General features: G+C 34.1%; 1 protein-coding gene across 3 annotated transcripts; it reads left to right on the forward strand.

The window, feature by feature from the left end:
• The first annotated feature begins 1,271 nt into the window (after positions 1–1,271).
• Positions 1,272–15,198, forward strand: LOC108196445 (sphingosine kinase 2). Of its 3 annotated transcripts, none has more exons than XM_017363740.2 (10): positions 1,272–1,832; positions 3,756–3,878; positions 3,959–4,059; positions 6,039–6,111; positions 11,162–11,248; positions 11,362–11,439; positions 11,636–11,706; positions 12,606–12,905; positions 13,562–13,684; positions 14,787–15,198. In XM_017363740.2, the coding sequence occupies exons 1-10, from the start codon at positions 1,505–1,507 to the stop codon at positions 14,976–14,978; spliced, it is 1,476 nt and encodes a 491-aa protein (XP_017219229.1). In that variant the 5' UTR covers positions 1,272–1,504; the 3' UTR covers positions 14,979–15,198. The 3 variants fall into 3 exon arrangements, with proteins under 3 accessions (XP_017219229.1, XP_063937553.1, XP_017219230.1); XM_064081483.1 differs by having other exon boundaries at positions 1,353–1,832; positions 13,562–13,646; positions 14,787–15,060; XM_017363741.2 differs by lacking the exon at positions 1,272–1,832 and having other exon boundaries at positions 3,855–3,878; positions 6,036–6,111.
• Positions 15,199–18,563: the final 3,365 nt, after the last annotated feature.

Genomic DNA, 18,563 nt, shown 5'->3' on the forward strand with positions numbered 1-18,563 from the left:
CTTTGAATACTCCTTAAACAGATATTAAAAATCTTTTTGTAAATATGGAGCATCACTTATATTTATGTAAATAAATACATTTTGGAAATCCTTTTTGAGCTAGAGTTGACCATTTGACTTTTGATAAAATCATTTAAATAATATGTCCTATTGGAGAGGATTCTAAGTGTATTTAAATTTTATGTGAGTTATACAAATACCAAAATAATCATTTATCGAAGATGTCCTTTCATAATATTTTCGTCAAGGTTCGGTAATGAAATCTATGAGTACTTATAACAAAAGCTAGAAAACATTTTTTCATAGAAAAATGAGAGAACACATTATTTCAAAACACAATTTTTGAGCTTAAAATTGTTGTTGGGAAGAACTGATTTTAGATTTATCAATTTTTTTTTTGTTGATATTGCTCTCTTCCACGGTGATACCAAACAGTACCAAATAATATTCGCATTTGTTGACTTGTATTTATAAAGGAGAGTTTTTTTATAATAATTTAGAGATAACAAAAAATATAATCAAAATATCAAATTATCCTTACATTTATTTATTATTAATATATATATATATATATATATAATGATAACCGATACTCCTACTCGAGCATCTCCGATAAACTCTTTATTTGAGCTCTTAAATTAAAAAATAAAAAACCATGCCAAATTTTGAGCTCCAAGAGACTTTTAGAGGCTCTTTAAAAGCTTAAGAGTGTCTTCTCTCTCCTCAATTGTAGGAGCCCCTAGAATCTAGATAGCTCTTAACTACTCCCTCCGTCCCTATTTACTTGTCACTTTGACTTTTTGCACGTAACTTAAGGTGATTAAAAAACATAATTCCGCTCATTATTTTTAATTTTTTTTTCTATGAATAAAAATATAAACTATAAACTTTAATTCAGAAAAAAAAATTCTAAAAATAATAAGTAGAAGTATGTTTTTAATCAACTTAAATTACGTGCAAAAAGTCAAAGTGATAAGTAAAAAGGGACGGAGGTAGTAATATTTTATTATAAGTTTGTTCCATTTACTCTCTTTCTTTCTACTTTATTTTGTCTTTTTATGAGTTCAATGTACTTTTAATAATATAAAAATAAATAAAGAGTAGATATAAAGAATATTGTTGGAGTATATGTAAACTAAATTGCTAAGAGCTAATAATTTAGTATATTATATTTAAGAGTGATTCTAAAAGTTTATTGAAGATGCTCCTGCTCTCGTTTAAACATGTACTCCACGAAATATAACTCAGAAAAGTGGGTACCGCAAAAAAGTGGGTACCGCGTCATTTTTATTCATAATCATCCCCTCTATATATCCCGTCTCGGCATTGTCAAAATTCAGTTTCTCGATGCGTACATATCCAACAAACCAAACAAGAAAAACAAAGCAAAGCAGCCCCAGTACGCAAAGTCAAACAAGAATTACACAAATTTAGAAAACACATAGAAAACACATACACAAACAAACTCAATTCAAACAACATTACACACATCTCAAACACCACCATGGAACAACAAAATGAAGGCGGAGACATCGTGTCTGAATTGGTAAAAATAAAAGGTGTAGACACGACGTTGACGTTAACGTGCGCCGGAATGCTGAAGTGGCACGACGGTCAGCGCCTCCGGTGTTTGACCGTGGAGAAGGAAGTCCTTGGTTTCTCCACCGTGGGGTCGCAAGTGTTTGTGAAAACTGTGGTGGAGACACCTGGGCTTTGTTGTGTTGGAGGTGGCGACAAGGGGCTTACGAGGAAGACGTTTGTGTTTGAGCCTCTGTCGGAAGGGTCTTTGCAACTTTGGTCTCGTAAGCTTGGTCAATATATTGATTCCTTAGGTAATTTTTTTACATACGGAATATGTTTAATTTATTTATTTTTTTGCATGTGGAGTGGTTTGAATTTTTTTTTTTTTTTTCTGAAGCAGGGTGGTTTGAATTATTGTTAATGATATGTTTCTTTAATTTATTCTGTTACGGTAAATTAAATTGAGGGAGTGAAAATAGCGGGGTCTGGGGAAGGTGAGATAGTTACCTTTGGTGGCCGCATTTATTTTGGTCCTGGTACTAAAGTCAGATAGTGTTATTTTCACTAATTTTTGTTATGTTTGAAACTTAATCACTTTGCTAGTGACTTTGAAAGTGAATAATTCTAATACTAGAAGGACTTCTGTTTGTGTGGGCAGAATGAACGAGATTCAAAAAATATAGACTTTGTTAATGGTGTCTTGTGTAAGGTGCTTGTTCTAGCATGTGTATTGTAATTTATAATAAATCAGGGAAACTCTCAATGTAAGGATTGGCTTTTTCAAATGCTACCCAAAATGATTTTGATTTTCAAATGGTACCACTCTATTATTATGTTATGTCCTCTTGCACCCTTATAGCCCTATAGGTTCCGTTAGACAAACGTCATATTTTTGGGACCATTTATAAAAGTCAATTCTAAGAGGGTCCCATTAATCATTTTTCAAAATTCTGAAGATCTAAATTTATTATTTCATATATAGTATTAGCCTAAAAAAAATTAGGTGAGTCACTAGTGCAAAATAATTACATAATAATAAAACAAAAAAGAACATATGACTGCACAAATGATTCACTTTAATACAAATAAATACATGTTTTATAACAGATCAATACTTATCATGGAAATATATTGTTAAAGAGATTTTTTTTTTTGAAACAAATTAAAGAGATTTATTTAAAACATCAATACTTATCATGAAATCATATTTTGTGGTTTATATAAGATATTATATTTGTTTGTATCAAAGAGATATATTATAGATAACTATATGTTTTTTGGGAGATGGTCCCCGAGAGTTGATTGTTGTCATTTGTCAACAATCTATACACGGTAAAATGGGCCCCTGCACGGACATAAGAAATCTAGGGTCAATTTCTTTCCCGTATAAGAAACAGGGGTAGTTTGCTACAACAATCACTTGCCAGGTGCTGAATCCATGTTTTTTTGTTTAATGTCTTAACATCGTGGGATCGATGACCACCAAACCACCAAAAATCTTTACAATAATTTTATATAAGATATCAAAAATATACCGACAAAAAAAAAGATATTAAAATGTTTGACTAACGGATCTTAATTCTATATTATGTAATGACAAAATAGTAGATTGGTACTATTTAAAAGTCAAAACTATTTTGGGATACCATTTGGAAAAACTTGCGAATTTCCCTGAATCAAATTAAACATACTCGGTCTGTTCTGCTGTGTAGTGTGCGGGGAAAGGGTAATATAATGAACTAGTATGTTACTATCTTGCTTTTAACTTAATGGTGAGCAAAAACATGTATAGTGTTAAACAGGAAGGAGTTGTTTCATGTTTGAAGTAATAACCTTGGAAGTACAACTTCCCTAGGATATATAGTATTTTGTCCCTTAATTATCTTCTGGTCATGTCTCCGGGTCTCAAATGGTTAATTTAGGATAGATTCTTATACTTCTTCTAATAATGACTATATGATTATTTTGTCTTTCTCTGAGTAAGAAATTACTTTTTCTTTTTAATTTGTTATACAATTTTCTCCATCAGTTCTCCATGACTTAACAGTTGTTTTGGTTGCTATACAATCAAACTGAATCATAATTGTTTTAGATCATTCAGCACATACATGCAGCAGCCCCCCCCCCCCCCCCCCCCCCCCCCCCACACACACACACACACACATGTGAATCATTTATAATGAACTACTGGTGATTTGTTATTTATCGGTTTTCATCCTCTGTTCTTATTCCAGGACGGCCAAAAAAGTTGCTCATATTTGTTAATCCATTTGGAGGAAGGAAATCTGCTACAAAGATCTTTGCTGCAGATGTAAAACCCTTGCTCGATGATGCTAATATCCTATATACGATGCAAGGTTGGTTTTTGATCTTATCTCTGTTATAACAACTCGCACATATTTGGTAGCGGAGTATGATGGTTGTTTGTCTTTCTCAGAAACTAAACATCAGCTCCATGCTAAGGAGATCACATATAAAATGGATCTGTCGATGTATGATGGTATTGTTTGTGTTAGTGGGGACGGAATATTGGTTGAGGTTTGTCATTTCTCCTCAACTGTTTATCTAATCAGGTGGACAACCAAAAATTTAGAAACCCATTTTTGGCTTTTCCATAAACATCTTGCAAACTCTTGCTGCTTTTTGTGTCACTCCCTCCGTTTTTTATTATATGACGCATTGAAGTTTGCTGCACATCTTTAGGTGGGTTGACTGTATAGTAGAAATTATTATTTTTAAATATTTTTTGTGAATTAAAATTGGATTAAATACTTCCATTCAAAAAAGAAAATTTTAAAAATAATATCTTTAACTATGAATGCGGCCAAAACACCTAAAAGTGTCAAAAAGTCGAAGCGTATAATTTTAGCACATGCAGACAAAAGTTCTGCGTTAAGGTCGAACGGGTTCCATTGTCATTTGTTTGATTGAAACTCTTTGTTAAACCAAGTTTAGAGTTTAGACTATAGAGTGGTTGGCTTACCAGACCATCTGTTAAACCAAGTAAACTACATAGTGAAAGACTGGTTCACACACTATTGGTTGAACCAGGTAAAACTACCAAGTGAACAACAATTTCGGTAAGAAACTGTATGAGACTTTGTGGAAGTTTACATATTAGTCCTACCTTTTGACGGGCTTGCATGCCATACACTTTTTGCATTGCCCTAGTACTTTTTCTGCTAAATCTCCTGAAACCAAAGCGAGTCAAATAAAATAACATATCCAAGTACTGTGTTTTTAGAGAATGTTGCCAACTTGTCAAATAAAATAAAAAATTTGCCTGATTACCTGAGCAATAAATAATTGAAAGTGGGTTTTTTAAGTCACGCTATAAAGTTCAAAAACGCCACTTTTGACCATTAATTATTTATGTCAAAAGACCTATCCATGAGACTCAATTAAATTTAATTAAATAAGAATGAAGATTAAGTCATAATGAGACTAAGCAATAATGAGTTAGTACAACCATAATTTGGCCATTTTAATCCTAGAATTTGTTTTTAGTTAAGGACGGACTATGAAACAGTCAGAACCATAGTTACATAAGACTTGGTTCGATTCGAAACGGGGAACGAAATCGGGTACGCGGGACATTAGTTTTAGTGAATCCGGTACGAGGGAACGTATGGGTACGATGGAACGTATGGGTACAACTGGTCTTTTAAAAAGAATTCTATAATCATATATATAAATTCCATTATAATATACAATTTTAGTTGATAATTTATACATTTATAAATTTTTTTAAAGAAAAAGATGTTGAATAACAAATAAAAGTACACATTTATTGATAAAATAAACTACTTATCATATGACATAGACATGGATCTACTGTTGAGAACAAGAATGAAGTGTGTTCTTCCGGGTCGTCACTTCCGGCGATCTAGGTCGCGACCCCGAACGTTTCCGTTTGCGTTTCGGGTACGAACGATTTGGATCGCGGTACGTGGCAGCGTACCCGTTTCCTTGTAACTATGGTCAGAACTTCTTATGATATCTCAATGAGAACATCGTTGCTAGAAATCAAGTAAGGTTCAAATTTTTCCCATTGGTCGAGGTATTTCAATGCAATGTCCTAAAAGGTATATTATATACTATTTTTTAGTATTTTAAAATAATAAAATACTGGAGATAATCATCCTCAAATTATCATTAATTATATACATAACTTTTGTTTTTAATATTTTTGCTGTGTGTCACTATTATTGAATATGCATTCGCCAGTCCTTGGGATTTGTAAATTCCACTTGTTAGGCGAATTTTGCATTTTTTTTATATACTCAGACTTAGATTGTTTACGATGTAAATCATATAAATAACAAAACCAGGTTGATTTTTCTCTATACACATTCGTATGATGTGATATGAACTCGTCAATAGGCAGTGCTAGAGCTCTTTTGGTTTACAAAGTGATGCTTCTGGACTATCATGTTCTCTTTTTAATCTTTTGATATTTTGTTGACATATGATCATAAATTTTATCTCTTCACTCTATGGTTTGTACTTTTTAGTAGGTTATAAATGGACTCCTGGAGAGGGAGGATTGGGATTCTGCAATAAGGATGCCTCTTGGAGTAGTACCTGCAGGTGTTGTATCACTTCCACTTAAATAGTTCAATATATTACTTTTTTCCCTACATCTCAGTGCATGGTGTATTTAAAATACTGGTACATTGATACTATAAATATCATTTGTCACATCATTGGATACTATATATTCGTTTTATACTTTCCAAGTAGATTTTTACCTTTACACTGATTAAGTAGAAAAACTTATGCTGTCGGCTCAGTTACTCAGGAAACCTTTCAATTATTGTTATAAGACCATTTAAACCCCAATTTTTTATTGACACTAATTTACTACAGTTATTATTAAGTAACAACAAAATGATCAACTCATAATATAAAACAGGCAGCAAAAGTTAGCGGAGTTGTTAAACATATAGGGTGAATAGTTTTCTTCTGGATAAATAATATCTTATTAAATCTCAGATGCCAATTCTGTTCCAACTCATGTTCTAGTCAGCTGCTACCTTATATTTAATCATAACCGGGATACTAACCATTGTATAACACGAAGGTATTTTGGATGCATGTAATGACGCCAAGAGTGTTAGCTAGTGAGACTAAGGAACCAACATTGGTCACATATGCAAGAATAAAAAATTCTGCCAGCAATAAAAAAATATTTTTGTGATAGGCCCCGTCTGCAACGTCTTCCCACGCCTTTTTTTTCTTCTCTTTTTGACAAACGGAAGGAAAAGGCTGCCCCCTTTGGGCGTTCTTGCGACACTAGAGCCGAAAGAAGAAGCAGGAGATAGAAGCAGATGGGGCAGGTCATCTTGCAGGAGGAAGGATTGGCATAGAAAACCCCACTTGTTGCATCAAACTTTGTAGTTGGGCTACCATAGCCGAAATTCATAAAGTTGAAGGGTATAATTAAAGGGAAGGAAGTAATGGTTATGATTGATACAGGAGCTAATTATAATTGTGTCTCTATCGATGGTGTCGAAAGATTGGGAATGCCAATCAAATCAAAGAAGGGTTCTGTGTAATATTGGAAAAGGAGGAAACGGTGAAAGTGACATGAGAATGCAAAGAAGTACTTTTACAGTTGGGTTGGGTGTACGTCTTGGCTGCCTTTTACCTTGGGCAACTCCAATATTATTCTTGGAGTCCAATGGCCAGGAAAGTTGGGGTTAGCAACACTGAATTGGAAATTGCAAGAGACGAAATTCAAGGTAGGGCACCAAACAGGAATTGTAGAGGGAGGGTGTGGTATATTAGTGAGTTGAGGCAGTCCCGTATCTGGTGAATGATTTTGGGAGGAGAAAGTGGTGGTATTTTTAAAACCTATTTTGTCCAGGTGCAAACAACTTTCAAATTGCCTAAAGGACTACCCGAAGGAGGGACCATGAGCATGCCATCATCCTGAAGGATGGTAGTAATTTAGTATATGTAAGGCCCTATTGATACCCCAATGCTAGGGAAAATGAGAACAAATATATAATCCAGGAAATGCAGGGATCATAAGGCCTTCTTGCAGCCCATTCTCGATATCGATAATCTTGGTCAAGAAAAAGAAAAAGGATGGATCATGGCTATTTTGTGTTGATTATCGAGCCTTGAAGAAGGAGATGATGCCGGATAAGTACCCAATTACAATCATTGATGAGTTTATAAATGAGTTATATAAGTCAAAAGTTTTTACATTGTTGCACGTTAAATTAGAATATTACCGAAAACCGGGTTAGAGGCCGGTTGTGAACAAGAACGTGTTTCACACCCACGAAGGTCACTATGAATTGTTGGTGATGTTGTGTGGACTTACAAAAGCCCCCTCCACATTTCAATCCTTGATGAACGAGGTCTCCACATTTCAATCCTTGATTTTCGAGATGTTCCGTCCTTTCTTTTGTCAATTTGTGTTAGGTGTTTTTTTGATGATATTTTAGTTTAGGCAGCTGGTCCAGAACAGTCGAAAAAAAGTGCTAGATGAGAGAAACCCTTGAATGAGTCATTTTTCTGCTGGATGACACTATAGACCCCTGCATTCACATAAAAAATTCCCAGCTGAAATAAACCGCCGGTAGTATGGACCCGGACCCTTTAATTTATTTTCCTAACAAAACTAAAAACTTAAAGCACTTGGAGATGGTTCTGGAAACACTTAAAAAGCTTCAATTATTTGTTAATTATAATAAATGTGAGTTTGGAATGATGATAGTAGTATATCTGGGGCACATCGTAGTTTTGGAACATGGAGTGTCAGCAGATTGTTAGCAAGATTAAGGCAATGTTGGAGGGCCACAACCCACGAACATCCGAGGACTGCAGGGATTCTTGGTTTTGAATGGCTACTATCAAAATTTTATTGCCGCATATGCCCAAATAGCGGCACATCCATTAACGGAGCAACCCTTGAATGAGTCATTTTTCTGCTGGATGACACTGTAGACCCCCACATTCACATAAAAAATTCCCAGCTGAAAAAACCCGCCGGTAGTATGCACCCGGACCCTTTAATTTATTTTCCTAACAAAACTAAAAACTTAAAGCACTTGGAGATGGTTTTGGAAACACTTAAAAAGCTTCAATTATTTGTTAATTATAAAAAGTGTTGAGTTTGGAATGATGATAGTAGTATATCTGGGGCACATCGTAGTTTTGGAACATGGAGTGTCAGCAGATTGTTAGCAAGATTAAGGCGATGTTGGAGTGCCACAGCCCACGAACATCCGAGAACTGCAGGGATTCTTGGTTTTGACGGGCCACTATCAAAAGTTTATTGCCACATATGCCCAAATAGCGGCACATCCATTGACGGAGCAACCCAAGGACAATTTTGTAATTGGATAGACTTTTAAAGAACTCAAACAAAAAATATCAAGTCCCCGGTGTTAGCCATGCCTTCGACTGCATCTTTAATCTGTTGCTGCACTTGCAGATAGCCTCTTCGATGATCTGAAAATCATCCTCCCCCCATTCAAGACGGCAAGATCCATATCCAGCTGCATTAATTCCCTTACTCTTCCAAAGGACGACGAAAGATTCTGGCTAGGAACTGAGCCAAACGACTCTGGCTTTCCTGGATCACTTTAACTCAAAGTTCCAACGTTTTGTCCCTTTTCCTCTGGTTGAGCTACTGCACCATCCATGGGTGTCTACGATCCAAAAACCAGCTGCGGTCCTCCCATTCACACACTGTTTCTTTAACTCAAAGTTCCAAAGTCTTGTCCCTTTTCCTCTGTTTGAGCTACTGCACCATCCATGGGTGTCTACGATCCACAAACCAGCTGCGGTCCTCCCATTCACACACTGTTTTTTGCTCTTCGTTTCAGGTTGAAGTATGTTCGCGCTCTCTTAGAAAGCACACCTGAGGTCTATATGCATGACCGCAGTTTGTTTACTCTAGGTTTCAGATGTTGAATTGCTCCTGATACCATAAGCACAATGAACCCCTCACTGGCCCTTGTCACTACCCTATCCCTGAGGTGTAGACGTTTCAGAAAGGTTGATCCAAACTCACTGCATGAACATAGACCTTAACAAATACTGCATCAAGAATTTTCCATCCTCCATTCTCTTTCTTTTTGTTTTTCTCTCTTGGGTGGATGATACTCTTTATAAACTGTACATAATTTGCTGCCCCTTCCTCCGTTAAATAGCATTTGCAGGAGATGTCTGCTTCTTAGGCTTCCCTGTATAACTACCTCCCACCCCTGGCTGTTCATTGGCTGAGTTTTTGAATTTCGTAATGACCTTTTTGGAAATTAAAACAACATTTGGATTTTAATTTCCAACTGCTGCAAATTAGAATTCTAGAGAATCCCACTACCACCATTTAATTTATGTCTCAGCCCAGCTCAGAAAAATAGAAACTTAGCACTATGCATGCAGAACTTTATTTCTACTCTGATTTGTTGGGCTAATTTGTGGGCTCCAATTAAATTCTCCCTTTCAACGTACTGGAGTTTGGAATTATAATCCAATAAAAATCAACTATTACCTTCAATCTACTTTATCCTGCTCTAATTTCCTGGATTTCTTTTACTAGTGTTAAGCAGTCTGAACATTTCTGAGCTTCCTTTCTCGTTTTTAATAGCCTGACAGGCAAATAGGATGGCATTTCTCTCAGCTTCCATAGGAGCTTCAGCTACTGCAGGCCCTATATACCAAGTTATCCTCCTTATCTAGAATACATGCCATACCTGCTTCAATAACATTTTTGTTTCCAACTTTCGACGTTCCAACAACGTAAGTTATTAACTTAGTATTCCACCGGAGAAACTGTTCCTTCCTTGTGTTTTTGTTAAACAATTAAACAGCACCTACTGGGTTCAGATACCAGAGTAGCTCTGGTACCCAGTTAAAGAGTCTGAAGCAAATGCCCATTCACATGATCTGAATTTAACTTATCTATCTCCTTTACCTGGTTAAAGATCAAAGAATTCATCCTTAACCAAATGGACCAGAGTGGCTGCATCTTTCAGATTTCCTCAATTCCAGATCCATCAAATAAATCCTGTGCATCCCTGTAAGAGGCTCTAAGTTTAACCTGCTGTTTCCTGTCTAAGGACCACCACATAATGACATTGTTCTATACTTAGTCCTGGCTAATCCAAGAAAGGTGCTTTATATTTTCTTCTTCAGTGTCACACCACTAGCAAATAGCACTAACTTCAGGACCCAATCTTGAAGAGATAAGATTGGCAGTAAGTATTTTGACCCTTCAATATCAGTGATGACAAATAGATAACTAAAATTATTTTATATATATAAAAAAAAAAAGAATGGCCAAGATAGTATCACGAAGAAAAATATACCAAATAGTTTGTATTGTATTTATAATAATAAAAAAAAACCCGAGTGCTGGGGGTCATACTAGTATGACATAAGCACCATGTCAGCATGGTGTATGACAAGTGTAGTGTGTAGCTTCCAAGTATGTTGACATCAGCCATGTCATCAACAATACTGTTTAAGGAGTTGGGCATAGATTTAATGTGTATAGGCATTAATCATTCTTTGTTCAATAAATCGAGGCTTATCCTCATGTAATAATTGTTGCAGACATTATGATATTGTGAATTAAAGTGGTGTTAGTTTATAGTATCATGCAATCTTTTGAATACAGGTACAGGGAATGGTATGGCAAAATCTCTTTTGGACTTGGTTGGTTATCCATGTACAGCTCTTTATGCGGTTCTTGCTGTCATTCGAGGTTATATTTGGTGTTTATAGTTGTTTACTGATATTATTCATATACTGTGATTCATCTACACACTCATTTTTACTGAAAATAGAACTTCTCTTTTCTGGTTCTATCATCGGCAGGGCACAAGCGTTCATTGGATGTAGCAACTATCTTGCAGGGAGAGACCAGATTTTATTGTGTATTGATGCTTGCTTGGGGTACATACTGAATATTAAATATGTTGCTACTGAATTATAATTCTGATGTTGTTTTGCTCTATTAAAAAACAAATTGCACTTTCTATTGCTGGACTTCACTTCTGATAAGTTGACGCATGCACCGGAAAATTGTTGAGTATTACTTTCATATATATTGTTTATTGTAACTTGTTGGACTAGAACATGATTTCTTCAGGTTTGGTTGCTGATATTGACATCGAGTCAGAAAAGTATCGATGGATGGGGAGTGCACGGATGGAATTCTATGTAAGTAGTTTATGAACCTAAATATTAATTTGCATTTCATTTCCTCTTCAAGAAATGATAAGGGTTTTACTTATAAGGAATTTTATTAGGTTGTTATCCGTATGTTTTCCATAGGTTTTCACTGTAAAACTAGATGAAATTACTCATATGCTAATAATACCAGGTGTTGTTTCTAATCTAAAGAGCTGTATTGAAGCTATACAGCTCTATAGCTTTTTGTCAAGTGATAGAGCTGTATTGTAAGTAGTTTATGAAAGCCAAAGAATGTATTGAAGGTATCACCTGTGATTGGCAAAAGGAGTATTTAAAATTTTATTTTGGTAAACAAAATGAACTGTAAGTTGTGCATAAAGCATACTCATCAACTACGACTTATAATATGTTGATTAATACATTCTTAATATGGTTGTATTTGCAAAAATAAAATAGGTATATTCACAAGTATGTTTACATGTTTATATATCCATACCCATAATATGGAAAAAGTCAACTTTCTTTCTACAAAGAGGTGTAATATGAACTTTAGTATATGTTGTACTCATGTTTTAGATTGAATACTGAACGAAACCCGTCGTTTAAAATCATCAGTGCCAACTTCTTATCAATTTAAACAGGCACATTCTTTGGCATAAATCTCTAGCTTGGTACAAAGATACAGCTCTATAGCTTTTTGTCAAGGAGTCATTGAATATAAATATGCCTCTTTAATCTCAATAGTCTCTTTGGCATTGTTAGTTTATTATCGGGAAGTGGCTAGTGTTGTGAGTCTTCATTTTATAGACACTTTGTAGAGCGATAAAAAGTTTTGAGGGTGTCTGGATATGGTGTTTTAAATTTTGGTCATATATTGCTTAAGGAGTTGGGTTTAAGTTTATTTTTCAAGATTACTGTTTGTACAGGCTCTTCAACGGATATTCCATTTGCGGACCTACAACGGGCGTATATATTTTGTACCTGCTCCTGGATTTGAAGCTTTCGGTGACGAACTAAGTGGACACACTGTTGAATGTGCTAAAGGCATCTGTGCTCGTGGTCAAAATCAAGAGGGTATGATTAATATTCAACAGCATGGATACCGAGACTCAAATATTGACCTGCAGAGTTTGAATTGGAGAACGATTGAAGGTCCTTTTATTTCAGTCTGGCTTCACAATGTACCCTGGGGCAGTGAGGACACCATGGCAGCTCCTGATGCCAAGGTTGATTTCTTTCTGTCGGTTTAAATTCCGTGTCTCTTGTTATATTACTAGTTATTTCTCCATTGATACTTTTTAAATTATTTTGCTAGTGTTGCTTGTATATGAGTAAAATTTGGCAAAAAACAATGCAAGCAGATATTTCTACACATACACTATCTTTCACAAGCTAAAGTTTGTAAGATCACCGATTTATAATTTTTAGTCGTAACTCAGTTCCTTCGTTAAATTCTTGTACATAATGTCTCTCTTTTGGGGTTGTTGAACATGGTGGGGTGGAGGGCATTATTTGACAAACTACATTTATATCTATTCAGTCTATTCAATTTACATGTTTTGGAACCTTTAACTTCTAAGCTATATATATCTTTACCTGAAAGCATTTATTTTCCTCTCTAAAATAACGCCTAGTGATTAGATTGAAATGTCCCTGCTTACTTTCGGATTCTGTTTTTTTCTACATTTCATTTAACATCCTATGGGTTATGTAATTTTTCTTTGATAATCAAACACACTTAATCACCCGCCTTTGACAAGAATTAAATCCTCAACATTCCGTAGTGGGAGCGAGAGAGATACCATTGGCCCAAGAGGTAAGGGGTTATGTTATTTTTTGAAATACAATAGTTAATTAATTATTTTTGCTTGTTCATGTGCAGTTTGCTGATGGTTATTTGGATCTGATCATAATGAAGACTTGCTCCAAGTTACCCTTGCTAGCTTTAATGGCTGAAATGAACAACGGTAAATATGTCAAATCACCGCATGTATTGTATCTTAAGGTGAGTCTATTCTTTGAATACCAACTATTAAACCAACCTGGTATATCTATATCTGTGCCTGTGTGTTTCAGATTTATAATTAATCTGGTACTGGAGTCCATAGAACTTCATTGCTTGACGTTAAAAATAATTTATCTGTGGTATACACATTCAGAAATAATATATTTAAAGATGAAGATGTTCAGTATGTGCTCTTAAAAATAGTGAAATATAACTATAATAAAATCAACAAAGGTGATGTAAAATGATTTGGGAAAAAATGGAAAGAGTTTTAAAAGCAAGGAAATATAAATTCTTTTATGATAATTAATAACAAACTTTAACAAAAGGAACATTCCATGGATACTGAGCCTATGTAATAAATAGAAGCAATTAGGTATGTGTCATTCACCTATTATATATCAATAAATATAATCAAAATTAAAATATAAACATTTATAATAGAATAATGTCACGTATCCCATGTTTTTCCAAATGACGTGGCTAACAACTGTCCGATTTTGATTAAGTAAGTTGTGTGCACAGAGAGGTCCCCATTAGTATTAGTGTGAACGGAACCAATCAAAAATCATCAACTGAGATTTTGAAAAAAAAAATTAAGAATAATTTTTGGGATCTCTACCATTTTCCTTCAGAATAATGCTAAAGTTCCCTGTTTGGTACTAAAATAATTTGCAAATGCGACATGGCATGTTGAGATTTGTCGTCAAAATAACACTTTATTGAGACGGGGCACACAGCATCCATACCAATAACAAACATAAAAATGTTCCCTACATCTTCACCCCAATAACAAAATTTAAATTATTCCAAACCCCCTAATCTCACATCATTTGAGAATAAATTGATCCACCTAATTTTGTACTCTAGCACTACGTACTCATTCAAAATTAGAAATAGCTGATTTCCATTTCAACAAATATTAAGGGTGATGACCCGTTTCCTATCTAACTGAATTAAGAGTCTTGACTGGATGGGACATCAAGTGTATTCTGACGTTGTATATAAAAAAAACTGAGTGCACGGACTGTAGAATGTGTACTAAGTAGTATGCAAATGATTGTTACGAGTGAAGCTGATGTGATTCTTTTTGTATGAATAGGTGAAGGCATTCATTTTAGAACCTGGTTCACAAATTGCTGATCCATCCAAGGAAGGGATCATAGACTCAGACGGTGAGGTGCTGGCTAGAGGGAAAGGAACATATAATTGTGACCAGAAGTCACTGCTGACATACGGAAAGCTTCAAATAACTGTGGATCAAGGTTTAGCTACGCTTTTTACCCCAATTTAGGACTATTCTTTAAACCTTTTTGTTGATGTGATGTTAATCATGTAATTAAATTTGTAACGCCAAAACATTTAATTTTGTGTTATTAGTGGTGGCAGTCTGTTTTGTAAACAGATGCAAACGACTTGGAAAACATGTGCATTTGTGCAGAAAGGTGCCCTGCACGAATCCGTCTATACTCTATATATAAAATATTGTGGAAAAATGTTACGAATTTTTTTTTTCACAAGTTACGAAAAAAAAATTGAATGAGTGCAAAATTGTTATAATGAGATTTGAGAAGAAATTGAGTATAAGAAAGATTGGAGCATTCCTGGAGGTGTGATCTGTATAGAGTGTAAGTAATGGAACGGAGAAAATAATGAAATTTATAAACATTTGTTCATAACATTATTCAAATTTTATTCCATTACTTCTGTATTCATTCACCTTAAACATGACATAAATGTGTGTTCATTACAAACTAGTTTTGTTCATGAAGTGCAAACAAGGCAAAATAAAACCTTTTTTTTATAAAAGAATAATTTACACTTTGCACCTTGAAAGTTTAAGAGCTTTTTCGATTTGGTCTCAAACAATATTTCTTTTCAATATGCACTCGAATATTTAAAAAGCGCTCGATATGTACTCCTCTGACCTCTTCCATCAAATTGACCGTTAAGTTAAAAGCTACGCGATTTACATTTTGCACCTCAAAAGTTTAAACGTTTTTTCATAAATATTTTCAAAAACTAATGAGAATGGGATTCCAAATACAAGCTACAAGGTTTGAATACTGCACAACTTGTTGCATACTTGGCATAACATCAGGTTAATGCTTTATTTCGTCAATCTACTGAATCAAAACTCTCAGTTGGCCTACCGAATCAAAAAAGTTTTCAGTCAACTAATTGTCCCATTAAAAATTTTCAAATAAGCCACTCCGTCAATCTCCTTTAAATTTTTAACGGGTTAATATTCTATTTCATCACTATACTCGATCAAAATTTTCAGTTGCCCTACCGAGCTCGCCAGCATCTGCACTGCACCACCTTAGAGACTCTAATGTCAACAATATGAAGATTATTTGAGGAATTTTGTTGAGAGAGTATTTGGAGTATCGGAGATGCCTGGTGAGTGCTTGGAGACCGTGTGATGCCAGGTGATGGTTGGCATCCCCGTGCTCGAGGCAAGCTCATGTTGAACATAGAGTAGGTGCTGAACACAGTTCAGATTCCCTGCCGTGATAACTTTGGCACAAGGATTCAGCGGTTGTTTATCATTGTTCGTAAAGAATTTATCTTCTTTTCCAGCATTGAATTTCACTTTTTTGGTGGTAGGCAAATATTCGGCACCTGCATTATTCTTGTTTTCATGTTTATACTATTTTGCTTCAAATTGTAGTAGGACATAACATGGACTTATGTTGTATGTTCTAAACCTCTGATTGCTTGCTTGCTCGCTCCCGACTCTGTTTTCTTTCCATCCAAACCATCAACAAAATCCAATCAGCCCAGTACATACATAAACACGTGTATATATATACACAAGCAGGGGCAACTCTGGGTGAGGTCTACTACTGAATCTATCGAGCAAGTGGACTGCTTGGTTTCCCTGTTGGCGTTAGAACATGCAATGCAGAACAAGGATGCAAAAATATTCAATTCCATTAAAATTAACGTTTTTCGTTAAAGTCAAAGAAATGTTTAACGGCGCTGAAATGTTTTTTATACTTAATCTCGTGATTGAAAGTTTTTAGATGCTTTATCATTTAAATAAAAACTTTTTTGGCTCGGTAGCCCAACTGAAAGTTTTGGTCCAAAAGAGTGACGAAATAGAGCATTAACCCGCTTAACATCAGGCTCGGACCTTGTGTCAAGCCAAGCTTCAACACCAACTTAACCTCTTCTGGCACATAATCTGCCCCCAAACTGCGCTCAATCGCCTAAAATTTCATCGGTGTTTCATCTTGATAGTGTCTTCATGTTTGTTTATAAAACAAGTTTTTTTTTCCTAAATACTCTTGGTATATCTTATTATATCTAATTAAATATTTTTATATGATTGTGAATTTCCTTTGATAAAGGATTTTTTTTGGTATAGCTTACAGTGTAATGAATTGATGTTAGTTTCATTAATTTAACTACTTAATATTTCTTATAATATTATAAATTTTACATTATTTTGATGTAATTGGATTGAATATGTTATTTTTTATTATTCAACAAGATATACTTATTAGTTTGCCGCTAATCTCATAGCATAATTGTGGATTTATCATTTCTAAAGAGAATAAAAACAAAATGTTGGTTTTTGTATTAAAAAGTCAAGATTGAATATGTATATCAAACTTGACCTACACAGCTTGTTTGTCATGATATATTTTTTAAAATTTAAATGTTTCGAAAATATATATATATTTTTAAATAATTATACATTATTAGTAATTTCATTCATGAACTCATGCCATTTAAATTTGATAGTCGTTAAATTGGTATAATTTTCTTATGCGCTTAAAATAATTACTTCATGCATTCTATTTTTAAGAAATTAACAAATATAGCATGTAATCTATTGTATTAACTTAATATAAACTTTTTATTTGGGAGAGAGAAACAAAAATTTGGGAACTAGCTAGAAAGCTGGAGAGAATATATATTTTTTTTATCATATTCTGAACTTTAACTAAAAGAGTATTGTCGGAGGTATCAAATTAGTAAAAATATGTTACTGAATTATATATGTAGCACTATTAATGTAGAAGTTTTGAATAATTGTACTGAATAGATTAATATGAACGCAGGGATTCATTATTATTATTATGATATAGTTTGTAAATAAATTTCCACATGATTACCTACCTGCCTGTTACGACTACTGCAACAAAATCGGCTTTTTGCGATGGATTTCTTATGACAGATTTGTTTGCATGCAAAACTTATGACGGAAAAGCAAAAATCTGTCGTAATTTCTGATCATTTCTTATTTCAGGTCATATTTACTATTTTTATGCGATAGAGATTCTAAAACAAAAAAATATAATATAATAAATTTTTCCCGCAAACAAAACCGTCGTAGGTTTTAGTACTTAAATATCTATATCTATTTAGAGTGGAAAAATAAATGAAAATAATATATTTTTATTATTCCATCGTAAACTAATCGTCGTAAGTTTTGTATTTAGATAATCATATATATTTAACAACGAAAAATAAATTAATATAAATAACTTTATATTTTTGTCGTAAGTTTAGTATTTTAATAACCATGCATTTTTAAAAACGAAAAATAATGAATAATATATATGTTTTTATTATTCCGTCGTAAGTTAAAAACAAAATTATATTCAGAGAATTTTGTTTTGCCTTCTTTCTTTCCAGCATGAAAAGGCTTAATCTGTTTAATCTGTTGACTATTTACATCCTTTAAAATCATGTCACTCTTGATACATAACAAAAGAACATATTTGAGTCTTGGACACATGTACACATACACATAAAAACAAGAATATACAAAAATTCGAGAGGCTGACTCTATACTTAATAACCGAGCTTTCTCATGTTCTGCTGTTATGCACCTGAAATTACATGTGCTTGGAAACCCATAAAA

The sequence above is a fragment of the Daucus carota genome, chromosome 7 (genome assembly GCF_001625215.2).
Source record: "Daucus carota subsp. sativus chromosome 7, DH1 v3.0, whole genome shotgun sequence".
Lineage (NCBI taxonomy): Eukaryota > Viridiplantae > Streptophyta > Magnoliopsida > Apiales > Apiaceae > Daucus > Daucus carota.

Coding starts and splice junctions, on each gene's coding strand:
- LOC108196445 (XM_017363740.2), top strand. CDS start 1,505: ATGGAACAACAAAATGAAGGCGGAGACATCGTGTCTGAATTGGTAAAA. Junction 4,060..6,038: donor GGGACGGAATATTGGTTGAG/GTTTGTCATTTC, acceptor ACTTTTTAGTAG/GTTATAAATGGACTCCTGGA. Junction 13,685..14,786: donor CGCATGTATTGTATCTTAAG/GTGAGTCTATTC, acceptor TTGTATGAATAG/GTGAAGGCATTCATTTTAGA.